Genomic DNA, 27,497 nt, shown 5'->3' with positions numbered 1-27,497 from the left:
TCTTCACATAGTTGAATGTCCTGACAACAAAATCACACAAAAATGATCAATGGAAATCAAATTTATCAACCCATGGAGGTCTGGATTTTGGAGTCACACTCAAAATTAAAGTGGAAAACCACACTACAGGCTGATCCAACTTTGATGTAATGTCCTTAAAACAAGTCCAAATGAGGCTCAGTAGTGTGTGTGTGGCCTCCACGTGCCTGTATGACCTCCCTACAACGCCTGGGCATGCTCCTGATGAGGTGGCGGATGGTCTCCTGAGGGATCTCCTACCAGACCTGGACTAAAGCATCCGCCAACTCCTGGACAGTCTGTGGTGCTTGTGGATTGAGCGAGACATGATGTCCCAGATATGCTCAATTGGATTCAGGTCTGGGGAACGGGCGGGCCAGTCCATAGCATCAATGCCTTCCTCTTGCAGGAACTGCTGACACACTCCAGCCACATGAGGTCTAGCATTGTCTTGCATTAGGATGAACCCAGGGCCAACCGCACCAGCATATGGTCTCACAAGGGGTCTGAGGATCTCATCTCGGTACCCAATGGCAGTCAGGCTACCTCTGGCGAGCACATGGAGGGCTGTGCGGCCCCCCAAAGAAATGCCACCTCACACCATGACTGACCTACCGCCACACCGGTCATGCTGGAGGATGTTGCAGGTAGCAGAACGTTCTCCACGGCGTCTCCAGACTCTGTCACGTGCTCAGTGTGAACCTGCTTGCATCTGTGAAGAGCACAGGGCGCCAGTGGCGAATTTGCCAATCATGGTGTTCTCTGGCAAATGCCAAACGTCCTGCACGGTGTTGGGCTGTAAGCACAACCCCCGCCTGTGGACGTCGGGCCCTCATACCACCCTCATGGAGTCTGTTTCTGACCGTTTGAGCAGACACATGCACATTTGTGGCCTGCTGGAGGTCATTTTGCAGGGCTCTGGCAGTGCTCCTCCTTGCACAAAGGCAGAGGTAACGGTCCTGCTGCTGGGTTGTTGCCCTCCTACAGCCTCCTCCACGTCTCCTGATGTACTGGCCTACTCAATTTACCTACCTCATCCCCATACCGTTTTTATTTATTTACTTTTCTGCTCCTTTGCACACCAGTATCTCTACTTGCAAATGATCATCTGATCATTTATCACTCCAGTGTTAATCTGCTAAATTGTAATTATTCGCTTCTATGGCCTATTTATTGCCTACCTTAATGCCTTTTGCACACAATGTATATAGACTCTTTTTTTCCCTACTGTGTTATTGACTTGTTTATTGTTTACTCCATGTGTAACTCTGTGTTGTTGTCGGTTCATACTGCTATGCTTTATCTTGGCCAGGTCGCAGTTGTAAATGAGAACTTGTTCTCAACTAGCCTACCTGGTTAAATAAAGGTGGGAAAAAAATGCTTATCATACCTGCAGTATGCCTCCCAGCTGTCGGTGGAAGAAGCGTACAAACTCCTTGCTCTCGTCGTTCTGCTGGGTGAGGGTGAGCACCATGCGTCGCACCGACGTCAGCAGCTGGTAGGAACACACCTCGTCCATGTGCTCCTGACAGACCACAAAACCTCTTTCAGGGCTTTGCCTTTAACAACATATTACATTGCTAGCCTGGGTACCACATTGCTGCTGGATTCAAGCATGCTAGCTTTGTCAAATTGTTTGTTGGGACATCAACAGGTTGGCTAAGGCAGAAACAAGGGCTTTTGCCAAGCGTGAAATGTCTGTTCCTAGAACATAATGTGAATCATTGCTCAAGTCACACAAGACGTAACATAAGAATATTTCGACTCTCACTCCAAATGTAGAATAAATATGGAACAAAAGCCTGCACATCCAAACCAGTAGCTTTCCAGGATAAGGATTGACCACCCCTAGTATAAATGGAGAGGAGACAAAAGGGAGACCACTATAGAGTATTGAGTGTCCTACCTTGAGGAAGGGGATGACTTCAGTCATGATGGCCTTAATCTGTCGATCCAGCTGCTGGGTGTCGATCTGGGGACAGTGGACGTCACCTGACCAGACTCCCGCACCTTTACACACATGCACACTTATTATCACCCATCTGAGGTGTGCGTTTTGTAAGCTGGCATCAAGAGAAAACTAAACAGCTCAGCACACCATTGCCACGTCCCATTTTTCTTTACTAAGAGGGTGAGATGGCACAATTCACAGCCTCTACATGAGACTGCAAACAGCCAAAGTACTTTGCACTTGGAACCACTAGTGGGAGTGCTCACACCCTCCGACCACAAGATCGGAGAACGAGGTCGACGTCTCTCGACGAGAGCAACGTCTCGACTCGAACGTGCCGGCACCGCCGAGAGAGCGCGAGAGCCGCCGAGAGAGAGCGCGAGAGCCCGAGAGAGAGCGAGAGCCGCCAAGAGAGAGCGAGAGCCGCCAAGAGAGAGCGAGAGCCGCCAAGAGAGAGCGAGAGCCGCCAAGAGAGAGCGAGAGCCGCCGAGAGAGAGCGCGAGCCGCCAAGAGAGAGCGAGAGCCGCCGAGAGAGAGCGAGAGCCGCCGAGAGAGAGCGAGAGCCGCCGAGAGAGAGCGAGAGCCGCCGAGAGAGAGCGAGAGAGCCGCCGAGAGAGAGCGAGAGAGCCGCCGAGAGAGAGCGAGAGATGTGTACCTTCCAGCAGCTGAGCAGCGCTAGCAGAAGAGTTAGCAGAGGCCTCAGAGGCAGTAGCAGCAGTGGTGTTGGGACTAAGCTCAGCCTTGAGCTTCATGCGCTCATACTCCCTCATCCTGGCGAGAGCCTTGTCTAAGTGGATCACTGTGTTACCTGGCAGCACAGCAAGGGGCAGGAGAGAGCAAGAGAAGGATATTAGAAGAGCAATGAGGGATAATACATTCACGTAAAGTTACCACAAGCTAAAGTTGTCCTTTGACCTAATGTGCTGTATATTAGAGCACTGTGTGCATTTTTGATTGCGCATTATTTATTTTTTTACCTAAATCGTCGTTAGCGAACGGCTCCAGGTTGGAGGTGGTGGACAGGGTGCTCTCGTTGTCCAACGATTCTGCATCATTCCGCCTCTTACTCGGGTCGTGATGCTTGATGACCCGGATATTCTTCTCCGACACGTCCTGAGAGACAGAGGTAAAAAGGGAATTCAGTTACACTACTCAACCACAAACACGATTTAGAGAAAAGGGGGGAAAAAAGACCATTTCCAAAATGAGAACCCATTCATCCATCATTGTCTCGAACGAGGGGGAACTGATTCATTTCAGAGACAGCTCTGCTAAACTCCCTTGACGTATTTTGCGCCTGTTCCCTCTCGTGAAATCAGTGAGGGATGCAATAGACTAAAAACAATGGGCAGAGCATCTTCCCTTGTATCCTTTTCTCCTAACATGGGGAATCGGGCATCTCATCCATCACTGGGGAACAAAGGAGTGATTTACAAAAGGGATGGTTCTAATTTAGCAAAACCTCCGGGGACCTGGGCTAGAACAAAGACCTGCACAGCCACACATCTAATCTGTCCGGCAGGCAGCAACTGCAACGCTTCGCTCAGATTGACGGATGGGCTGCAAGGCACAACCTTTCTGACAACTGGAACACTGGATATCAAAGACGAGAGTGGGGGGTGGAGAACAAAGGAGGTAGAGAGAGGTAGAGAGAGGTAGAGAGAGAGAGAGAGAGAGAGAGAGAGAGAGAGAGAGAGAAATAGATGGGCAGTGTTTAAGATGGATGGCTGGAGAGAGCGAGAGATGTTGAGAGAAAGTGAGAGGTGTCGAGAATGAGCTATGGGAGAGAGCGAGCTAGAGAAAAGAGAGCTTTGGAAAATTTGAAAAGAGAAAGGAGGGAGTGGGAGATATGACAGGCAAGTGATTTAATGAGGCAGCAGGTGTGTGTGTGTATATATGCCTGTGTGCGTATATCCGTCTGTCTCACCCCGTCGCTGGTGGCCAGGCTCTCACTTGGGGTGAGCTCTGACTGGGAGCCGGCCGCCCAGGCCACGGGACCCAGGGAGGCCTGGTCCTCGGCCGCACTCTTGTCCGTCAAGTGCCTGGTCACTATGTCCTAGCGGTCAACAGCAGAGAGACATGGTTAAACATGAGAATCCAACAGCAAGGAAGGTTACAAAGAGCTGTACATTATGAGAAAAAAATAAACATTCGACACTCCTACGTAATTTATCGACAACATTTCAACCCCTCAGATCTTTATCAGCAGCTTCTTGTGGCTTGTATCCATTCCTATGAACTTCACCCATATATTGTATGAAATACTATTTACAGTCTCAGAGTAGGAGTGCTGGTCCAGGATCAGCACAAGATCCTCAATCGGACGTGTTCACCTGTAGGGAGTAGAGTGCCCTCTGGCGCAGGTAGTCGGTGTTGAGCAGCTGCAGCTCGTGGAAGAGCTCGATGAGGAAGTGGGGCCGCGACTCGTTCTGGGAGATGAGTGTGGCCACCTCTGAGTAGATGGTCTCCCTAAGGGCCTCGAACAGGGAGAAGTCACTGCTGGCACCTGGAGGTGTTAAACCGCAAGACAGACACTCTAGAAGATGTTGTCGCAAGTAATAAGAAGCAGTCATATGTGGCAGTCTATTGGGTATATAATCTCAGGTTTCCATCCAGTAGTGAAGCGGTGGTGTTGCAGGCTTTAGCTCCAGCCCTGCTGAAACATACCTTCATCAGGACCTTGATTAGCTGAATCAGATGTGTCAAGAGTAGGGTTGAAGAAAAAGCCTGCACACCGAGTAGTTCTCTAAGAGCAATGTACGGTTTTAATCAAAGGCAATGATACTGTACAATCCAATACATTGTACCAGATTTCAGGTTATATGTTCTTAAATGTGAAAGAAAAAGCAATTGCATTAAAAAATATATATATATTTTAAAGCCAATTAGAATGCCAAGTATATTAGATCAAGCCAGAGATTCCAAGGTTAAAGGTTGCTTGTAAGACCGATATTAAACAAAAGTTGTTACAAAAAACTCAGAACTTCAATCAGTGACAATCAGTGTTAGCTGGTGCTTAGCTGTGTGCTAGGAGTGAGTTTACCTGGCACTTCAGTGCATGCAATTCTGTTAGAAAGGAAAGGTGTTCTCCAAGCATACGCTGTGAGGAAAATCAACAACAAAAAAGTGACGACATAAATAAATGTAAAATGGTCACATTACGAAAAAGGTGAGGACATAAACCAAATTAAAAAATGATAATTAAACTAAAGATGTGAGTGGACAAGGTGTGGTGTGATCGGGTCAAGGTTTTGTACCGGAGGAGAGGTCGTTGGGCTTGTTGCCGGTCTTGGTCTTGCTGTCCAGTTTCTCCTGGGTCAGTTTGTCCAGCAGGCTCTGGTTTTGATCCCGCTGACGATGGGGCTGCGGCGCCCTCTCCTGGACAAAGTCGGCCGTGCTGGACACGCTGTCACTCTCCACTCCTGGAGATACACACAAGCAAGGAAAGAGAAACATTCAAAACAAATCGAGGGGAGAATGTGTGAAAAACATTTACACATCATTTGTTAAAAAATAAAACTTTCTGCACTCGTCTATTGCATAGATAGTGTTGACCAAGTCACCTTGAGCAATACCATTTCAGCTCATCTCCTAAATATTGAGAGGTCTTCAAATATCTATTCTTAGGGTTTAAATATATCAACAGGCAGGTGCTACACAGTGGTGGTGGTTGGAGCGAGTTACCTCCCGGCCTTCCTAACTGAGCTGCCGGAAAGGAAGGAAAATGTCAAGTTCGAGAAAAAGCGCTCAATATAAACCACTGCATGTCCCGACACTACCATTAAAATTATAGAGACTGCTCACTGACAAAGAAATGATCAAATGTACAAAATCAGCAGGGGATCATACCCATGTTCTTGTGGTGTCCCTTGGCCCGCCGGGTCCTCCTCTTGGAGTTGGGCGTCTTGTCGCGGGAGGCCAGGCAGGCCTGGGCAGAGACCTTACGTCCTGCCCTAAAGGTCTTGGTGACGGTGGTGGGGTCAGCTGGGTCCGGCATGCTGCTGAAGCTCTCCTGGGAGGCCTGGTCGAAGGCCTGGGGCCGGGGGATGTTAGCCCCTCTATAGGGTAGAGGGGAGGGGGATTTGTTGATAGGAGCTGGCGGCTGGGAGACGTTGAGCCAGCCAGATTCATGGCCACCACTGCTGCTTCCTTCATTCTGCTTCTGGGGCCTGGTGGGATGGATACAGACAAGAGAAAGAAGGTTGGACTAATGAAGGATTTTTATTTTGTCCGAGAGTAACAGAACTAAGTAGTAATGAAGTACAGTGAGGGGGAAAAAGTATTTGATCCCCTGCTGATTTTGTACATTTGCTCACTGACAAAGAAATGATCAGTCTATAATTTTAATGGTAGGTTTATTTGAACAGTGAAAGACAGAACAAAAAAATCCAGAAAAACACGTCAAAAATGTTATAAATTGATTTGCATTTTAATGAGGGAAATAAGTATTTGACCTCCTCTCAATCAGAAAGATTTCTGGCTCCCAGGTGTCTTTTATACAGGTAACGAGCTGAGATTAGGAGCACAGTCTTAAAGGAAGTGCTCCTAATCTCAGTTTGTTACCTGTATAAAAGACACCTGTCCACAGAAGTAATCAGTCAATCAGATTCCAAACTTTCCACCATGGCCAAGACCAAATAGCTCTCCAAGGATGTCAGGGACAAGATTGTAGACCTACACAAGGCTGGAATGGGCTACAAGACCATCGCCAAGCAGCTTGGTGAGAAAGTGATAACAGTTGGTGTGATTATTTGCAAATGGAAGAAACACAAAAGAACTGTCAATTTCCCTCGGCCTGGGGCTCCATGCAAGATCTCACCTCGTGGAGTTGTAATGATCATGAGAACGGTGAGGAATCAGCCCAGAACTACACGGGAGGATATTGTCAATGACCTCAAGGCAGCTGGGACCATAGTCACCAAGGAAAAACAAAATGGTAACACACTACGCTGTGAGGGACTGAAATCCTGCAGCGCCCACAAGGTCCCCCTGCTCAAGAAAGCACATATACATGCCCGTCTGAAGTTTGCCAATGAACATCTGAATGATTCAGAGGACAACTGGGTGAAAGTGTTGTGGTCAGATGAGACCAAAATGGGTCTCTTTGGCATAAACTCAACTTGCTGTGTTTAGAGGAGGAGGAATGGTGCCTATGACCCCAAGAACCCCATCACCACCATCCAACATGGAGGTGGAAACATTATGCTTTGGGGGTGTTTTTCTGCTAAGGGGACAGGACAACTTCACCGCATCAAAGGGACGATGGACAGGGCCATGTACCGTCAAATCTTGGGTGAGAACTTCCTTCCCTCAGCCAGGGCATTGAAAATGGGTCGTGGATGGGTCTTCCAGCATGACAATGACCCAAAACACACGGCCAAGGCAACAAAGGAGTAGCTCAAGAAGAAGCACATTAAGGTCCTGGAGTGGCCTAGCCAGTCTCCAGACCTTAATCCCATAGAAAATCTGTGGAGGGAGCTGAAGGTTCGAGTTGCCAAACATCAGCCTCGAAACCTTAATGACTTGGAGAAGATCTGCAGAGGAGTGGGACAAAACCCCTCCTGAGATGTGTGCAAACCTGGTGGCCAACTACAAGAAACGTCTGACCTCTGATTGCCAACAAGGGTTTTGCCACCAAGTACTAAGTCATGTTTTGCAGAGGGGTCAAATACTTATTTCCCTTATTAAAAAGCAAATCAATTTATAACATAGTTTTCTGGATTTTTTTGTGGTTCCGTCTCTCACTGTTCAAATAAACCAGCCATTAAAATTATAAGCTGATCATTTCTTTGTCAGTGTGCAAACATACAAAATCAGCAGGGGATCAAATACGCTTTTCCCCTCACTGTATGCCTTTCATTCTTTGCATACACACACACTAGGGCTGGGAATTGCCAGGGACATCACGATACGATATCACGATACTTAGGTGCCAATACAATATGTATTGCGATTCGACTGCGATTTGATGTTCCAAACATATTGCTCACTATATGCCTGCTACAGAGGGACCAGAGAGAGCATGAGAAAACTCGTTTTGATCAGTCAGGGAAATAGAAGTGCTGAAAACATGTTGGCTAACTACTTTAAAAAAAGACAGAACATGAAAAATACTGGGGTTTTGGGCACATGTACAGCCGACTAGCGCTAGCTAACGCAACCTACATCGATTTTACAAAATCGATACTTGGGAGTCAAACGTTGATATTATTGTCCAAAATGTTTTTTTCCTCCCATCACTAGGCACACCTTTTGTCTACAGTGTTGAGTGGGGAGCGTTGTAGGGGCGGGGGGAAGCTCAAGTACTCTGAGGTGTTGGGATCCAGCTGCTGCTGCTGTTGGTTGTCTGGGCTGGCTTGGCCACCAGCACTCTGAAGGAACTCACCCATAGCAGAAGGGAACAGGGGGTTGAAGTTAAACCCTGTGGAGGAGAGAAAGAAATGAAGTGAGCACACATATTGAGGTATATTGTGCAGGTTAACGGTTTTTCCATTATGAATCTGGTTCTGGAGGCCAAAGTCACAAAAGCTAGCTCCAACTGCTATCCCTAATGCCTAACCTTGACCTTAAATTAAGACCAAAAGCTCTTATGAATTATTACAATATAGACCATTTTCACTGGCTTATTTAAGGGGGGGGAAAAAATCAATTAAAAAATAAAATAGCTCAGTTCTGCCTCCTGGACAAGACTGACAAACATCAACCTGCGTATATTGTGACCTGGAAACAACTTTATTAAAAGTGCATCAAATCAGGAATGTCTCCTAGTATTCCAGTATGCCCTCTGTGCCAGAGCTTCTCAATTTCTAAAGCAAACCTCTGACATGAACTGGGTCAAGGTGACAGGTATTGTAGAAGACTGCCTTCTATGACATTATTACAAAAACAATTGATACATTTTTGCACACCACACTAACTGCACAAAACATTTAGAACACCTGCTCTTTCCATGACAGACTGATCAGGTGAAAGCTATGAGGAGACAGGTTAAACCTTGAGACATGTATTTTGTATGTGTGCCATTCAGAGGGTGAATGGGCAAGAATTTAAGTGCCTTTGAACGGGGTATGGTAGTAGGAGCCAAGCACATCGGTTTGTGTCAAGAACTGCAACGCTACTGGGGTTCACACACTCAACAGTTTACAGTGTGTCTCAAAAATGGTCCACCACCCAAAAGGACATCCAGCCAACTTGACAACCGTGGGAAGCATTGGAGTCAACATGGGCCAGCATCCCTGTGTAGTGCTTTCAACACCTTAGAGAGTCCATGCCCTGACAAATTCAGGCTGTTTTGAGAAAACTGTCACTCGTACAAAAACAGATACTTCATAACATCGAGGAAGGATCTAAAAACATTGGATTGAAGGATGGAAGTTTGAAGGCATACCGGAGGAGAAGGGAGAGAATCCAGCCAGGCCGGGAGGCAGGTTGAGGGCCTGGTTGACAGAGGGGGGCATGGAGGTGGTGAAGGGGAGAAAGAGGCTGGTGGGGGAGAGGGGGGGACAGGCACTGCCGGAGTCCCGGGACGTGGAGCCCTGGTTCTGGGGCTGCTGACCTGAAGACGAAGACAGCTGCTGCTGTTGTTGACGGAGCAGGTCGCTCAGCACCAGTTTCAGTCTGGGAACAAACAGGATACAGGCAAGTTAGTGTTAAAACATAAATCACATTCATGTATTCACAAGTCATGTTTAAGCCTGATGTTATGTTCACATATACTGCAGATAGCCAATCACGGTTAATTGACTATGCATTAACGTAGACATGACATGCGTGTGAACCTAACAAGCCAAAGCTGCAATAAATAAAATGTTCATAAACTGAATTGTAAGGTCTGGCTTACACGCTGATAATATCCCTCATGCAGTACATTCAGCCAGTGACATTAACATATTAGTAACATTTCTGGGGACTTCAGATGAGAATAAGCTGCAGTATATTGCTCAAATATGGTGCAATGTTTGTTGTACATCATCTGTGTCAAATGGGTCCCGTGTGGCTCAGTTGGTAGAGCATGGCGCTTGTAGTGCCAGAGTTGTGGGTTCGATTCCCATGGAGGACCAGAACAAAAATGTATGCACTCACTACTGTAAGTCGCTTTGGATAAGAGCGTTTGAATACGTTTTTCTAGTCGATTTTTTATTGGTCTGTAGCGGTGTGTTCGGTCTACCTTTCGACGTTGTTCTGCTGCCAGGCCAGCTGTGTGTAACACTGGCTGAGCTGGTGCATGACCAGGTGAACCTGGGGGGAGGATAGGTTGTTGGGCAGCGCGTTGTGCGGTCCTGTCAGCAGGGTCTGGAGCATGTAGGACAACGTCTGGAGGGGGGGGAAACGGGTAGGAGAGTGAGAGGATGTAGAAAGAATGTGTGTGTGTGTATATAGAGAGAGAAAGTTAGTTTGAAAGACGGATAGAGAGAGAAGGGCAGGAGAAAGAGGGGAGAGAGAGAGAACAGAATGGTATTCATGAACCTGTCCGTCAGTTGGTTTCCACATACAAGTTCTGACACCCAGTCAAATAGGAACTCAAGCCAACGGCTGATTTCTACAAAGGAATAGCAGCGTTGGCATTTCCATCAGGACGACACACGCTGAATAAATTCAACACCATGCCCTATAGGTTAATAAGTGTCACCGCCACCGTGCTATATCAATGACAACGTGGAGAAAACCCATTTAGGCACCTCTAACACAAGACTGGCGGGAGTAATACATTGTCTTTATTAACTTACTTTATGAAAACGTAATAGACGTTGAACAGAAAGGAAAGTGAGCAGAAATGCCAAACATTGCTGCTACCTTCTCTATAGGGTCGGGTGAAACAGACTAGGGGGCGAATACATCATATCCAGAATATTTGAAATACTTGGTGTACTTTATTTGGCTTAGCTGGGTCATGTAAAATGGAAACAAACTCCACGTGCCAGGCAAGCTAAACGAACCTCAAGTACCTCATTTGGTAAGAGAGAATTCAGACCTGGATCGGATGTGTACTCCAAACATTTAAAAATACTTTAGGTACTTAATTTAGCTCGGATGGTACAAAGAACAAAAATGGTGCAAACTCCTCATGCCAGCTAGCCTCGTACCTGACAAGCTAAATCAGGCACGCCTCAACCATGTCAAACGTTTGAGATAAGCCTATGTATTGTTGTGAGGTGACTGAAGTGTGAGCCAACTGCTATACCAACCTGCTGATCCTGCAGTAGGGTCTGACACATGCTGGTGCTGAAGTCCAGCTGCCTCTGTAGTGTGCCCACCTGCTCCTGCCAGTGGCGTGATGCCAACCCAGACCCAGAACCCTCCTGGAAGGACAGCTCGGCCGCCCAGCGTAGGTTCTCCTGGCGCCTCGCACCCCCGATGCTGACGCCGCCGTGGGATTGTTGCTGTTGTTTGCCTCGAGAACGGGGAGAGGGACGGCCACTAGCTTCGGATGCGAATTGTTGGGGCGGCTTCAGAACGTTGCTGCAGAAAAAGAACGAAGAGAGAGTGATGTATTATTGGGTGTCCAGCGAGTTGTGGGTGCTGCTGTGAATGCAAGAGCCAATTTTCCCCACAGAACTTTCATGATGCCAAGATTCAAGTTCTATTTGTATTATGTACGGGGGGGCTACGTATGGTATACATCGTCCAACGAAGTGCATGCTTGCAGGTTCCTTCTCGACAACAATAAGGAACGGTAAAAAATAAGAATACGAACAAAAGTAAATGGCAGTAGAATACCGTATTTAACCATATATCAATAGAATCCTACGGGGTGGATCAAAAGCCTGCAGGCTAAGTATCTCTTGGACTGGAGTTAGGTTAAGGTTAACCCTAACCCCTCATATCCCTACTACAATGGATTAATCCGTAAGAGTCTATTAACGAACCCGTAATAAAAAATGTAAAAATATTTTTATATTTATTTAAATCGGTCAGTTTAATTAAGCTAGTGATATCAGTTTGCATGGGCTGCATCTCAATCCACCCATGTCGGCCTTTCGCATCTGCGGTGGAAGGTGGCTGGGCCACAGCGTTGTCAGTCAGACCAGGAGACGTCCCGGAAATTGGTCTTCTCACGAAAACGTCTGTGGCGGCGGAACAAACTTGGCCTACAAACTATTGCGATGGAAAGAGGACTCCCGAACGCGTTGGTGTTCGCCGCTTTGCTCTACGACCCCCACAAGGGTCACGTGACTCATCTGAAGGTAACCCCTACAAACACATGGAAGCACAAAGGCAGTTTTGTGCCCCCAAAAAAATACGGGGTTAAATATGTGTCAATGTATATTATAGTTTTTTTTATACCTAAAGGTTTCCTAAAATTCGATATCAAATAGACTTTGAGGTTAAGACTATTGTGCCCTGTATATTTATGCTTAATTGAAAAACAATGGGTTTCCTTGTATGCCTCTTTCACAGACCTGCCCAGTGTCTTCCTGTTGCTGTAGGATCTCTGCTTCCTAGTGGAGTAGCAATGCAGGTCATCACTGGAGCTGGACTCTGCTCCGTCTTCTTCTTCATCATCCTCCTCCTCTTCTTCTTCTTCCTCAGCGCCCAACTCAGAGGGGTAGCAGTCCTCGTCCAGCTGACAGGGGGTGGAGCCGCCCCATGTGGCCATGGTCCTGAGGAGGGTAACAAAGTCAATTAAGGCCCAACCCAGAGACGACACCGATACCTCGTGAAGCGTTCTGAATGTATCAGATCGAAGTAGATTGATGCTTTTTAGCCATCACATGCTTTCATATCTACATATCATGGAATTTACCCGATTATTTGGGGGTCTTAATCTAGGGGGGGTGACGCTTCGCTCACCTCTCGTCCCTGCTGAGTGGCTGCGTGGCGGCGGTGGCGTGACCCTCGGGGTCCTCTAGCCTGTAGGGGGAGTCGCTGAGGCCGCTCCTCCTCTGGTGCTCGGCCATCAGAGACTCCAGGTGTTTCCTCCGCTGGCGCAGCTCCTCCCGCAGGATCTGGTGGCGCCGCATTTCACACCACAGCTGCTGGGGAAACATGAAGGTAAATGAGCGCTGTTATTTTCATGGTTACATCTGCATGATAACTCACACTCCTATACAGCTCCCTGACATCCAGCCATGGCTAACTCGGTCATGCTAACCCTCAGGAAAAGCCTTGCACTGAGCGGGTGGTTACAAGTCGTCTGTATGATTTTGGCGAGCCATCAAGTTCGTGGGATGTGCATACGATCCTTGACATTACTGTGAACTGACCCTGTCAAATCGAAAAACAAATCAAGAACCCACCTCATTGTCGGTGACAGAGGCGTTTGCGGCGGCCTGGGCTGTGGGTTTGAGCGTGGCGGTGGCGGCAGGAGAAGCATTCGCTTTGGGGGCTGCAGCAGGAGCAGGGGCTGGGGTGGAAGTTGCAGCCGGGACCTTCCTCATCAGGGCCTGCTGACTCACTGTGCTGCTGGACACCGACGACTGGAGAGGAGAAGATGGGAGGGAGAGGTAGAGCGTGTATGAAAGAGAATTATAGGAGAGAGGAAGAGCGAGGCTCTCTCAAATAACACCCTATTCCCGATATAGAGCACTAAGGTTAAAATGTCAGAAACAAGTTCTGACACCAAAGCCTTTCAACACAATCAATCAGGAAATAGAGTGGTGTGCTCAGTGTGTGTTACCTGCAGGTCGGGGCAGGCCCACTGCAAGTCCTGGATCTGGTCTTGGATCTCCATCAGCCGCTGGCGTTCCTCGTGAAGCTGCTGCAACTCCTGCTGCTGCTGACGAAGCTTCTCCTCATACAGCTTCTCCCTGAGACACACAACTTATTTTAGATTCAAACAGAATCACCGGCGGTGTAATTCTCACACGCTTAAAGGCAGAAATGCACTCACTCTGCTATAAATAGACGGAGGTACTTTCATACACTTATGATGGTTCAACGGCTTCTACCGCGGGTGTGTGTTAGTGCTCCGTATGGGTGTGAGTGAGTCTCCGAACCTGGCTTTGTCTGTGAGGGTGAGGTCTCTGGGGCTCCTGGCTGCAGAGGAGGAGCCAGCAGCAGCACCTCTGGTGTTGTTGGGCTGCTGGTGGAGGCCCTCGTCCTCGTTGGCCGTGGTGGCGTCTGTATCGTCACTCTGGGAGACAGAAAGTCACATGGTTACTATTCCGTAAGGCCATTGCCTGTCTTCAACGGCTCAAATTCCAGCTCTTTATTTTCTTGGACTGTAAAAGGGTCCTCTTCCACTCTGAACTGTCTAGACCAGTCAACTGCACCATGGTAATTTTAGATTCTGTACCATGTGGTCTATTTTGTATTATTGACTTATTTGTGTGTGTTGATATGTTCTTACTCGCACGTGCTGTGAAAAAGTATTTGCCCCCTTTTAAATAATCTGCTTTTTTGTATATATGTATATATATATATTTTTTTTTTGTACTGAATGTTAGCAGATCTTCAACCAAAACCTAATAATTAGATAAAGGGAACCTGAGTGAACAAATAACACAACAATTACATACTTATACAACACCCAAAGCCCCCGTTTGAAAAAATGGATTGCCCCCATCACTCAATAACTGGTTGTGCAATGACTCCAACCAAATGTTTCCTGTAGTTGTTGATCAGTCTCTCACATCGCTGTGGAGGAATTTTGGAACACTCTTCCATGCAGAACTGCTGTAACTCCATGACATTTGTGGGATGAACTGCTCGTTTGTCTGCCACAACATCATCTCAATTGGGATTAGGTCTGGACTTTGACTAGGCCAGTCCACAACATCAAAATGTATTGCTTTTTAGTAGATGTCGACCGATTAATCGGAATGGTATTTTTGGACACCCGATTTTTTTTTATTAACACCTTTATTTAATCTTTATTTAAGTAGGCGAGTTAAGAACACATTCTTATTTTCAATGACGGCCTAGGAACAGTGGGTTAACTGCCTCGTTCAGGGGCAGAACAGATATTCACCTTGTCAGCTCGGGGGATCCAAGCTTGCAACCTTACAGTTAACTAGTCCAACGCTATAACCCCCTGCCTCTCGTTGCACTCCACAAGGAGACTACCTGTTACGCGAATGCAGTAAGCCAAGGTAAATTGCTAGCTAGCATTAAACTTATCTTATAAAAAACAATCAACCAATCATAATCACTAGTTAACTACACATGGTTGATGATATTGCTAGTTTATCTAGCATGTCCTGCGTTGCACATAATCTGACGGAGCATACAAGTATCTGACTGAGCGGTGGTAGGCAGCAGCAGGCTCATAAGCATTCATTCAAACAGCACTTTCGTGCGTTTTGCCAGCAGCTCTTCATTGTGTGTCAAGCATTGCACGGTTTATGACTTCAAGCCTATCAACTCCCGAGATGAGGTTGGTGTAACCGATGTGAAATGGCTAGCTAGTTAGCGGGGTGCGCGCTAATAGCGTTTCAAACGTCACTTGCTCTGAGACTTGGAGTGGTTGTTCCCCTTGCTCTGCATGGGTAACGCAGCTTCGAGGGTGGCTGTTGTCGTTGTGTTCCTGGTTCGAGCGAGGAGAGGGACGTATAAGCTATACTGTTACACTGGCAATACTAAATTGTGTCTATAAGAACATCCAATAGTCAAAGGTTAATGAAATACAAATGGTATGGAGAGAAATAGTCCTATAACAACCTAAAACTTCTTACCTAGGAATATTGAAGACTCATGTTAAAAGGAACCACCAGCTTTCATATGTTCTCATGTTCTGAGCAAGGAACTTAAACGTCAGCTTTCTTACATGGCACATATTGCACTTTTACTTTCTTCTCCAACACTTTGTTTTTGCATTATTTAAACCAAATTGAACATGTTTCATTATTTATTTGAGGTTAAATTGATTTTATTGATGTATTATATTAAGTTAAAATAAGTGTTCATTCAGTATTGTTGTAATTGTCATTATTACAAATAAATCAAATGTAAAAAAAATAATAATAATAAATAGTCTGATTAAATCGTTAGACTTTTTTTGGTCCTCCAATAATTAGATAACGGTATCGGCGTTGAAAAATCATAAATTGGTCGACCTCTATTTTTTTTTAGACATTTTCATGTTCATGTCGACTTGTGTATTTTGGCTCACTGTCTCGGTGAATGACAGAGCTGCGCTTCAGCTCACAGACAGATGGCCTGAAAGTTCCCTGTTGAATTCTGATATAGAGCAGAATTTATGGTTCCTTCCATTAAGGCAAGTAGTCCAGGTCCTGAGGCAGCAAAGCATCTCCAAACCATCACACTACCACCATGCTTGGCTGTTGGTTCAAGGTTCTTACTTTGTAACGCAAAGTGGTTTTCGCCAGGTATCACGGGACCCATGCCATCCAAAAAGTTATACTTTTGAATCATCTGTCCATAGAAAATTCTTCCAAGAGTCTTGATCATCCAGCTTTTTGGCAAACTTGAGTCAAATTTTGGGATGAGATTGGTCCCACTGACTTGCACTATGCTATGTTTCTCTGCTTCTAGTCAGTCCTCTCACCTGCACCATGGCCACCAGCTCCTGGAGCTGCCGTAGTTTCTGCTTGGCCGTCTGCAGCCGGTGAACTTTTTGGGCGAAGTCTGCGTCATCGTTCCCCAGGCTGCTCCTCCTGCTCGACCCCGAGCCCTCGCTGTCCCGTCCCCTGGCCCCCCGCACCTCTTCATCCTCCAGGGCATCGTCATCATCGTCGTCATTGACTTGGTTGTAGGGCCGGTTGTACTGGCACTCTTGTGGAGCCAGAGAAATCAGGGTTAGTGAGATGAGTGGGTTGTGTGTATGTGTGAAAACAGCAGGGGGGGGTGTACAGGTGTAAAGCATGTAATGTGCGTTGCGCTACCTATGGCTGAGGGGATGTTGAGGCTGCGGAGGTTGGCTGCTGCAGAGCGGTTGTTGATCTCACACTCGGTGTTGAGCCTGCCATCAGCATGGTTGTTGGTGCTGCCTCCTCCTCGGCCGTTGGTCAGACTGTTCATTTCTGTCCAGTTCCCAGAATGCTGTGGGTTTCTGACCAGGGGAAAGAGGGATGGATTTGAATGATGCTTAGTAACAGAAATGGACAAGGCCCACTAATAAACAGCTCTAATGAGTAATAATGACTTCACCCAACTCCGTCTGTGTCCCTTAAGTACCTGATGTTTGTGATGGGGGGCCGGCGGTTCTCCTGCTCAGAGTCGAACATGGTCTCCAGCATGGAGCCGTCCTCCTCAGTCTCCACCTCCTCCTCCTCTTCCTCCTTCACGTTCTCGTTGACCGTGTCCACCATCATGTCCGATGTCTGCTCGTAGTACTGTACCAGCTCACGCAGCTCATTCAAACGCTTGTGCACCTCCTTCAGCTTCCTGTGGTGGGAGGGGGATTCTGTTTTAAAAATGGCCTGATTCTGTTTTAAAAATGTCTCCACCTCAAGGATTTAAAAGCATTGGATTGGCCTTCTGCCCAAAGTGTGCACCCCCCCCCCCAATAATTGAAAGCATCCCAAGTCTTTCTTTTGAGTCAAATTTCAGAGAGAATGTGGGGGAATGAATAGGGAGAGAGACCAAGGTTGATACACGGACAACTGAAATCAATGAAGGAGAGACACTTGACGAATTGGATCTATTGTTGCGCCAACTGATGAATGAATAAGAGGGATAAGGGTGATGGATGGTAGCGTTTGTCTGAATGAACAGTGCAGTATGGATCTTCAGCTGCCGGTACCAGAGAGATAGAAAGGGTGCATGCTAATATTCTGAGTTGGTTCCCTCTACTAGTCTCCTTTGCTTCATCGGCACTGAGTTGTATTCATTATGGCACACAAGTCCAGGTAGTCCCAATAGACATGGAGCACTGGTCACTTTAATCATGTTTCCATACTGTTTTACTCATTTCAGATTTATATACTGTATTCTAGTCAATGCCATCCTATTCAACTATTGCAGAATGTATAATATTCTATCCACATACTATCTGCAATGTCTATACATCCCATCACATACAGTGCATTCGGAAAGTACTCAGACCACTTGACTTTTTCCACATTTTGAAACGTTACAGTCTTATTGTAAAATTTACTAAATACAACAACATTACTCAGTCTACACACAATACATCATTTACATAAGTATTCAGACCTTTTGCTGAGAGACTCAAAATTGAGCTCAGGTGCATCCTGTTTCCATTGATCATCCTTGAGATGTTTCTACAACTTGGAGTCCATTTGTGGTAAATTCAATTGATTGGACATGATTTGGAAAGGCGCACACCTGTCTATATAAGGTCCCACAGTTGTCAGAGCAAAAAGCAAGTAATTAGGTCGAAGGAATTGCCAGTAGAGCTCCGAGACAGGATTATGTCGAGGCGGAGATCTGGGGAAGGGTACAAAAAGTATCTGCAGCATTGAAGGTCCCCAAGAACAGTGGCCTCCATCATTCTTAAAAATGGAAGAAGCTAGGAACCACCAAGACTCTTCCTAGAGCTGGCCCCCCGGCCAAACTGAGCAATCGGGGGAGAAGGGCCTTGGTCAGGGAGGTGACCAACAAGTCTGAGATCTCTAGAGTTCCTTTGTGAAGATGGTGAGAGCCTGTCAGAAGGACAACCATCTCTACAGCAATCCACCAATCAGGCCTTTATGGTAGAGTGGCCAGACGGAAGCCACTCCTCAGTAAAAAAAGGCACATGACAGCACGCTTAGAGTTTGCCAAAAGGCACCTAAAGACTCTCAGACCATGAGAAACAAGATTCTCTGGTCTGATAAAACCAAGCTTGAACTCTTTGGCCTGAATGCCAAGCGTCATGTCTGGAGGAAACCTGGCACCATCCCTACGGTGAAGCATGGTGGTGGCAGCATCACGCTGTAGGGGATGTTTTTCAGAGGCAGGGACTGGGAGACTAGTCAGGATCGAGGGAAAGCTGAACAGAGCAAAGTACAGAGAGAAGCTTGATGAAAACCAGCTCCAGAGTGCTCAGGACCTCAGACTGAGGCGAAGGTTCACTTTCCAACAGGACAACAACCCTAAGCATACAGCCAAGACAACACAGGAGTGGCTTTGAGACAAGTCTGAATGTCTTTGAGTGGCCCAGTCAGTGCCCGGACTTGAACCCGCTCGAAGATCTCTGGAGAGACCTGAAAAAAGCTGTGCAGCGACACTTCCCATCCAACCTGACAGAGCTTGAGAGGATTTGCAGAGAAGAATGTGAGAAACTTGCCAAAAACAGGTGTGCCAAGCTTGTAGCATCATACCCAAGAAGACTCGAGGCTGTTGAAGCAGATTTGGCAGCGATTACAAAGTACTGACTAAAAGGTCTGAATACTTAAGTATATGTAATATTTTCATTATTTTTAATACACTTGCAAAATGTCAAAAAAATAATAATTCCTTTGTAATTAATTATGGGGTATTCTGTGTAGATTAAAGGGGGGGGGACTATTTAATCCCTTTTACAATAAGGCTGTAAGGTAGCAAATTGTGGAAAAGGGGTCTGAACACTTTCCGAATGCACTGTACACATATCACCATTCAAAAGTTTGGGTTCACTTCTAAATTCTCTTGTTTTTGAAAGGCACATTTTTTTGTCCATTAAAGTAACATCAAATTGCTCAGAAATACAGTGTTGACATTGTTGTTGTAAATGACCATTATAGCTGGAAAGGGCTGATTTTTAATGGAATATCTACATAGGCCCATTATCAGCAACCATCACTCCAGTGTTCCAATGGCATGTTGTGTTAGCTAATCCAAGTTTATCATTTTTTAATTAGAAAAACCCTTTTCTTTTTCTTTGCAACTCTGCCTAGAAGGCCAGCATCCCGGTGTCACCTCTTCACTGTTGACCTTGAGACTGGTGTTTTGCAGGTACTATTTAATGAAGCTGCCAGTTGAGGACTTGTGAGGCGTCCGTTTCTCAAACTAGACCCTAATGTACTTGTCTTCTTTGCTCAGTTGTGCACCGGGGCATCCCACTCTGTCTATTCTGGTTTGAGACAGTTTGCGCTGTTCTGTGAAAGGTATAGTAAACGGCGTTGTAAGAAATCTTCAGTTTTCAGCTGTGCTAACATAATTGCGAAAGGGTTTTCTAATGCTCAATTAGCCTTTTAAAATGATAAACTTGGATTAGTTAACACAACATGCCATTGGAACACAGGAATGATGGTTGCTGATAATGGACCTCTGTAGATAGTCCATAATTCTTTTAAGCTGTGTCCAGCTACAATAGTCATTTACAACATTAACAATGTCAACACTCTATTTCTGATCAATTTGACATTATTTTAATGGACAAAAAAAACAAGGAAATGTATAAGTGACCCCAAACTTTTGAACGGTAGTGTACATACATACTCATACTCCGGACATTGCTCGTCCATATATTTATACATTTCCATTCTTTTAGAGATGTGTGTATTGTTGTGATTTTTTTTATGTTACTGCACTGTTGGAGAACACAAGCATTTCGCTACATCCGCAAAAACATCTGCAAAATATGTGTATGCAACCAATAAAACTTGATTTGGGCAAGTCCAGGAAGTCCCTCTGCGTTTGTCAGTTTTCTTCCTTTTGTTGCCCCATGAATACAAATGTGGTGTGATGTGCACTGATCATAATAATAGTTTGAGTTTAGTACCGGAGTTTGTCAGCTGGGGCGTCCTCATGCTGGGGTTGCTGGGTGTGTGTGGAGGGGTGGTAGGTGGAGGCATCCCGTCTTATGGCTGAGGCCCCGTTGGGCTCTCTGTACAGGGCAGAAGGGCGGTCCGAGGAGGGGTCCGCGCCCAGAGCCAGGCTATGCTGAGAGGACAGGGGCACACTGGCGCTGCGACCTGAGGGACCAACCCACACATCACTCACACATGCACGACAGCAAACTTACAAGCTTCTATCATATGCACCAGGGTTCTCCCCAAAGAATGTAAGATGGGAGCTGCGCCACAAAAAAAACATAAGTTTGTTATGATTGAAGGCAATGTTTTGCTCTAGATTGCAGGAAATGGCAGTTGCAGGTGTTCAAGTAAGCAAAATAATAAAATATAACCTCCCCACTCCATCCCTGACGGTGTTAACCTACTCCTAGTCAGTTTAAGAGACAAACCATAACTTACAGGAGTTGTTGTTGAGGGTCTGGTCACGGAGCGAGTGCAGCTCCTGCAGGATCTTGTCCATGGTCTGCTTCTTGTCCTGCAGTTCCTGCAGCTTGGTCAGCTTGGCGCTCGCCGCCGAAGCCGACGTAAGGGTGATGGAGGTCAGGGAGGTGAGAGGGGTGGGAAGGAGGAAGGAGGAGGCGGCAGAGCGGGGAGGAGGGGAAGGCTGGGAGGAGCGAGAGCGGCAGACCTCCCGGGAGAGGCTCGCGGCTTGTCTGCGGTTGTCTGGGACTGCTGCCTTGGTCTGAGGAAGGAAAGGCAGACAGGATGTTAGTAGGTGAATGACCACAAACTCAGCATATATTACTTTGATGGGTAGCACTTCACATTACCACACGGGATAAAGTGACAATAACATGGTAACAAGTTCTAATTACTCAACATGAAGACTTCATTTTGCCCAGTTATCCCTTCATGTAATCATTCTAGTTACAGGGTTATACACCACGTCTGTAATAGAGGGGTAACAGTACCTTGTTCTTACCACATCAGCCTGTGGCGTAAAGTGCTACCTTTTGATGTTTGCCAGGGTTGTATACATTAGGCATCAGACAGAAGAAAATGCTAATACTTTTGGCTAGTGTGCCCTAATTCATACGACCAGGTATTGTATGTTGCTGGTACCTGGGAGTCGTGCAGCTGGTTGTGGAAGCGCTGAATGAGGTCGTTCAGCTCATCGTTCAGCTCCGAGGTGATGCTCAGCCCTGACACACTGCCTGTGGTCTCTGTCGGCACTGGAACACACACCAAATGAAAAAAGGTTACGTATGTGTGTGTGTAGCTACCTGTTCTGCATGTGCGCTGTGTGTCCAGTAAGTGTGTGTGCTCCTTTGCATGCGCCCTCTATACGGCCCGTGTCTCACCAGTGTCAGCCATGGTGTGGGAGGCGTGCTGGGAGCTGTGCTGCATGGTCAGTAGTGCTGCCTGGCGGCCCTGTAGAGCCCTGAGCTGCTCCTGCTGCTCCAGCATCTTCTTCAGGAGCTCGTGCTGCTTCCTCAAGTTCTCCAGCTCCTCCTTCTGTTCACTGCGGCCTGCAACACGGCCCTGTTGGAGACACACACATTAGAAAAATCGCCAGCACAAGCAAAACTGGCTGTGCGTCAGAAGCTGACCGCGCAGACTTCCTGGTGTTACACCGGCAATGGGAGGGGGAGGGAGAGCAAGGAATGACGAGAGGGAGGGATGGTGGGCAATAAGATTAGCCTCAGTCTGCTTGGGTGTCTACTTCTAGAAGCAGCGTCTTACTATCTGGTAGAGATTGTACTGCAAATCCCTAGTCAGCGTATCAGATGATCTCGTTTGTGACCAATCCAAACTCCTCTACTACAAAAATAATAATAATAAATAATTGTACAAAAAAAATAGCTGAAGCAGAAGGGGCTGTCAGAACTAAAGGATTGGCTACTCACAGTGGCGTTGGAGGCGTCCGAGGAGCGCACCTCCATGTTGAGGGAGGCGCTCTCTGGCAATGAACCTGAACCCACGGCCGAGTCCAGTGTTCCCGCCTCGTTCTCCCTCGCCTACAGAAGAGGGGGCGGTCAGTAAAATAGTAGGCATCTACTGCAAGCCCCCTCTTTGGACTGACCTATACCGACTGTGTAGTGGCTATGGAAACCAGGTCTCCTCAAGCATTTCCTTCCCTTTCAATGTAATACTTGAACAGTGGTTGGAGTGATAAAATGAGTATACAATAATGAAAATAGAAGGACTGCTGATAATTACTCACAAATGCCAGAGGGGGGTAAACCCATTTAATATTGATAGCAAGATCAAATGACATGTGCCATCCAGCAGGTCAGAAGCAATGCGTGTAATGTCCTAGATTTGTCTGCCAAATGGAACAAGATACACGATTGTCTTGTCGGCGTGTTTCAGACAACTTGGCATAAAATTTAAAAAATACATGACCAGGGTGCAGTGAAAAGTTCCCAAACACAACAACTTGAACTATCAACAGCAATGTGAGAAAGAAGCAGTGGACTGCAGGCTTCTTTAACAGGCAAAAGCCCAAGAAGGCTAGCTTAGCTTGTTTTTACTATCAATACCATAGAAAAAGTGAATTGAAACTAAAAGTCTTCTGAAAACAGCCCCTTTCATCCTTAAATGACAGGATGGAAAGAGAGATGGGCCAAAAGAGTTTTTTTTTTTTTTAAATGTAAATAATGAGACAGATCAAGCCAAAGCGAGAGAAAAGGAGAAAAACAACGAGACAGAGACGGTGAGAAAGCCGGGATAAGCCAGCATACTGTACTGACCAGCATCTTCTGCAGGAAGCGGAGGTAGGACCTCTCCTGCTCCTTGAGGTGGGCGATGAGGTGGGTGAGGCGCTCCACGTTGGCCGGGATGTCCTTCTTCTCCACCAGGTCATCCCTCATGGAGCTGGCCTTGCCGATGTACTCCCGGATCTGAATCAGCTTGCTCACCACCTGACAGGGACACCAGAGAATGTGAGGGTGTGTGAGGGACAGGATGTGTATGAGATAGTGTGACAGAGAGAAAGAGCATGTGTGAGTGTAAATGATAGAGAGAGCGAGACAGAGAAATAGTGTGAGAGAGTGCAGATACCAGGCCGCTCACTGCAGACTGAGCTAAACGAGGGTAGAACTCACTTGGGAACCTGCGGTGGTGGCATATTTTTAAAATTGCCCTCAATACACACTGCTTTCATCGTCATCTTGCTCACCTAGGCTCCCATCCTTGTTCTACCATTTATTTTCTTACAGGAGTGAGAACACAGCACGCCATTTGATCGTTTGCAGCCAGTACAGGACGATCAGTTCAGTGCAAGCATACTAAATGGTGAAAATGCTGTTCCAAGGTATGCTATTTATATAGATTTGTCCAAAATGGGTTACTGAGTAGAACAAATTTACCCACAACTAAACTACCTTGATCGTATGCATTGTCCTATGTCTGTTCTATTTTAACTAAGTATTGAAACTACAAACTTCAATAATTTGCATTGTGCAATATGTAGTTGAGCAAACAAAACATACACTGTATGTGTGTAGTCTAAAATACAAGTCCTGAAAAGCCCTAATCCTTCAGTAATCCCAAGTGCCTACCTGGCTACTGTCGATGCTGAGCTCTCCCCTCCCATCCTCCCTAGGGGGAAGGAGCCCTCTCTCGGCCCCTCTACCTAGCCTGGGGGTGTCATTGCTGGGCTGGGAGGTGGTGAACGCGTCCCTGAGACCCAGGCCAGGGCTCTGCTTTTTGGCTGTGGCGGCGACGGAGGGGGTTGTGGGGGCCGAGGCTGAGGGCGCCTCCCGGCTCTTGTTGGTGTTCACGTGAAGCGGCAGGAATTTGAAGGGTTTTTTGTTTTCCGCCGCCAGCTCTCGCTGGTTGTTGGCTGCTGTTACACGGCCCTGGGAGTCACTGCCGATGCTCCTCTGAGAAAACAGAGAGCGAGGGATGTGTCTTAACTTGGCATCCAGTCTATATTACAGTAACCTGGCTTCCAGTCTATATTACAGTAACCTGGCTTCCAGACGAAATTCCAGTACTATGAAACAGAACAACGCAGCAGAACCTCTGCGATATAAAACGCTGGAAAGAAGGTTATTTGGAACATTGAAAGTTTAACTATTCACATTCCTAAAGACAACAAGTGCACGTTTTTAACAAGAACAGTACCCTTCCACAACATCTTTGGTGAAATTGACCCAAGGGATGCACGATATATCTGAATCGGCCAATATTAGCTAAAAATGCCAACGTCGGTATCGGCCCGATGTCAAAGCTGGCCTATATAATGTATAAGCATACCTATATAATGTAGATACATGACATACTGACGCTATGTAAAATTTTGCGCTACACGTGCAACACAGCATTCCTAACCTAGCCCACAAAACGTCTGCTGTGTGGATCGAGCAGTCAACAAGTCAAGCAGTCATTTGAAAGAGTAAGAGAAGTTCAGCGAGACAACTCAAAAGGCGAAATCCAAACCCGGACGACGCTGGGTCAATTGTGCGCTGCCCTGTAGGACTCCCAACCACGGCCAGATGTTTGTTATGATTTTTATTTCACCTTTGTTTAACCAGATAGGCCAGTTGAGAACAAGTTCTCATTTACAACTGCGACCTGGCCAAGATAAAGCAAAGCAGTGCGACAAAAGCAACAGAGTTATACAAACAAATGTACAGTTAATAACACAATAGAAAAACAAATGAAAAATCTATATACAGCGTGTGCAAATGTAGAAGAGAAGGGAGGTGGGCAATAAATAGTCCAGAGGCGAAATAATTACAATTTAGCATTAATACTGGAGTGATAGATGTGCAGATGATGTGCAAGTAGAGATACTGGGGTGCAAAAGACCAAGAGGGTAAGTAATAACATGGGGATGAGGTAGTTGGGTGTGCCATTTACAAATTGGCTGCGTACAGGTACAGTGATCGGTAAGCTGCCCTGACAGCTGATGCTTAAAAGTTAGAGGGTGATAGATATAAGGGAGATTTAAATTCATTCCAGTCATTGGCAGCAGAGAACTGGAAGGAAAGGGGGCCAAAGGAAGTGTTGGCTTTGGGGATGACCAGTGAAATATACCTGCTGGATGTGATACAGCCTGGATTCAAACCATGGACTGTAGTGATGCCTCTTGCACTGAGATGCAGTGCCTTAGACCGATGTGTCCGTGTGTGTGATAACTATTTAACTAGACTGCTTAAAATGCCACAAACATTTAAAATATTGGTTATCGGTAGGGTTGCAAAAATCAAATTCCAAGTTTTCCAGAAATCCCAGTTGGAAGATTCCTGGATTTCCTGCTTATTCCTGGAGTTTTCCAACCAGTGTTTCTGGAAAACCTGGGAATTGAGAAATTTACCAGAATTTTGCAACCCTAGTTATCGGTCAGGAAGCCTAGTGGTTAGAACGTTGGGCCAATAACCGAAAGGTTGCAAGATCGAATCCCGGAGCTGACAAGGTAAAAATCTGTCCTTCTGCCCCTGAACAAGGCAGTTGACCTAGGAACAGTGGGTTGTCATTGTAAATAAGAATTTGTTCTTAATTGACTTACCTAGTTAAATAAACGTTTTTTTTTTATTTTTTATTATCGGGATCAGTTTTTTTTGGCAAGGAAAATATTGGATATCGGTATTGGCCAAAAATGTCATATCGGTGCATCACTACTCTACACATTTCCGGATTAACTATTACCCCCCTTCCAGACACCAACCCCCAACAATCACAGATGAATCCACCAAGAAATGCATAGTTCAGAAAACTCTAGGGAGAATCCTCTCACCTCATCGAGGTCAGTGAAATTGATCCTCTGCCGGAGACGTTCCAGCTCGGCCTGATCGGGCACCGACATCTGGGTGGTGTACTTGACATGGGGGAAGGTGTGAGGGGTGTTCGTCCTTCTCCGCCCCGTGCCAGGTGTGGAATCCGGGGAGATGTCATTGGTCAGTCGGCTCTCCGCCACGCCGCCGGCTGAGAATTTCTTCCTGTTCTTCTCCGTCGAGCGGTTGGCCTTTTTCTGCTGGATGCCCCAGTCCTGAGGGGGGACAGGGAGCTCAAAAGGGGTGTAGGGTGAAGTTATCCCTAAACACTGGTCTTGGGTCAGTTTTGCATTTCCTCCCCACAAATGGTTCGGGTTAGGATTGAGGGAGGGGGAAGCTGATCTTTGACATTTACCTAAACTTCAACCTGGAGTTTAAAAGGACAGAAGCTCATATGGACATATACATGTGTTTTATGTAATACCATGTACTGCACATCATGGTTGCCCAAAGAGGACACACTACAATAAACACCAATACACCATTTCAAATCCATGTCTTGCTTTGGTCAGCATTGTAGGTAGATTGAAAGACTCTAAAGCTAGTCAGTCTTCACTTTGAATCCTTACTAAAGCTGTAGATACCACAGTGTGAGTCATAATACCCATAAAACCTAGCAGACAAACAGGGAAATAGTTCCAACTGTTTTTGCGCCATTCATTTTCTCCCCATAAGGGTTTTTAGAAACACGTCAAATAAGGACTGTGTTTTATGTAGATGAATGGTGGGGAAATGATTGGAACCATTTCCCTGGTTTGGCCTCTAGGCTTTACAGGTATTATGACACCTCCACTGTGGGGCTATATTTCCACAAACTACTTATGCAACCAAAGATTTTTGTTACTTTCGCAAATCTCCAGTTAGGATTTAGCCTTTTAGTGTCCATTCTCAATGGTCCCAAATGCCACCCTATTCAGCAGTACCCTACGTTCAACCAGGACCCATAGGGCCCTGGTCAAAGGTAGTGCACTACGTCGGGAATAGGGTTCCATTTGGGACACAGACATTGTCTCCCTCGTCTCCTCTGTACCATGTTGTTGAGCCTGTCCTCCAGGCTGCTGCCGTTGGTAACGGTCCAGTTATGAAGCTCCTGCTCGTCTGCGCAGTCGTCAAAGGGGGAGCCCCCTGTTGCCATGTCCTCCTCCGCTCCGCACCTGTTGGGTCGTTGACATGCATCGTCAGTCA

General features: G+C 46.4%; 1 protein-coding gene across 6 annotated transcripts in view; it reads right to left on the bottom strand.

Annotated features, from left to right (window-relative positions):
* LOC112231799 (pericentriolar material 1 protein-like) overlaps positions 1-27,497 on the bottom strand; it is a 34,501-nt gene that overhangs the window by 3,694 nt on the left and 3,310 nt on the right. For 3 of the 6 annotated variants that reach the window (XM_042311975.1, XM_042311980.1, XM_042311976.1), the window contains exons 2-31: positions 27,343-27,466; positions 26,276-26,527; positions 24,093-24,416; positions 23,283-23,453; positions 22,437-22,547; positions 21,891-22,071; positions 21,652-21,761; positions 20,989-21,271; positions 20,517-20,709; positions 17,045-17,254; positions 16,753-16,919; positions 16,416-16,642; positions 13,906-14,042; positions 13,587-13,716; positions 13,207-13,386; positions 12,761-12,945; positions 12,370-12,570; positions 11,155-11,428; positions 10,137-10,282; positions 9,357-9,586; positions 8,219-8,390; positions 5,819-6,138; positions 5,227-5,391; positions 5,013-5,069; positions 4,303-4,475; positions 3,897-4,025; positions 2,947-3,082; positions 2,625-2,777; positions 1,925-2,028; positions 1,409-1,543 (exon numbers count right to left, since the gene is read on the bottom strand). In XM_042311975.1, coding sequence (XP_042167909.1) covers positions 1,409-1,543; positions 1,925-2,028; positions 2,625-2,777; positions 2,947-3,082; positions 3,897-4,025; positions 4,303-4,475; positions 5,013-5,069; positions 5,227-5,391; positions 5,819-6,138; positions 8,219-8,390; positions 9,357-9,586; positions 10,137-10,282; positions 11,155-11,428; positions 12,370-12,570; positions 12,761-12,945; positions 13,207-13,386; positions 13,587-13,716; positions 13,906-14,042; positions 16,416-16,642; positions 16,753-16,919; positions 17,045-17,254; positions 20,517-20,709; positions 20,989-21,271; positions 21,652-21,761; positions 21,891-22,071; positions 22,437-22,547; positions 23,283-23,453; positions 24,093-24,416; positions 26,276-26,527; positions 27,343-27,447 — 5,361 coding nt within the window. In that variant the 5' untranslated portion in view covers positions 27,448-27,466. The remainder of the gene's footprint in view (positions 1-1,408; positions 1,544-1,924; positions 2,029-2,624; positions 2,778-2,946; positions 3,083-3,896; positions 4,026-4,302; positions 4,476-5,012; positions 5,070-5,226; positions 5,392-5,818; positions 6,139-8,218; positions 8,391-9,356; positions 9,587-10,136; positions 10,283-11,154; positions 11,429-12,369; positions 12,571-12,760; positions 12,946-13,206; positions 13,387-13,586; positions 13,717-13,905; positions 14,043-16,415; positions 16,643-16,752; positions 16,920-17,044; positions 17,255-20,516; positions 20,710-20,988; positions 21,272-21,651; positions 21,762-21,890; positions 22,072-22,436; positions 22,548-23,282; positions 23,454-24,092; positions 24,417-26,275; positions 26,528-27,342; positions 27,467-27,497) is intronic. The other 3 variants (XM_042311977.1, XM_042311979.1, XM_042311978.1) reach the window with 3 other exon arrangements.

The sequence above is a fragment of the Oncorhynchus tshawytscha genome, linkage group LG34 (assembly GCF_018296145.1).
Source record: "Oncorhynchus tshawytscha isolate Ot180627B linkage group LG34, Otsh_v2.0, whole genome shotgun sequence".
Lineage (NCBI taxonomy): Eukaryota > Metazoa > Chordata > Actinopteri > Salmoniformes > Salmonidae > Oncorhynchus > Oncorhynchus tshawytscha.
This window is presented reverse-complemented; position numbering and strand designations above follow the sequence as displayed.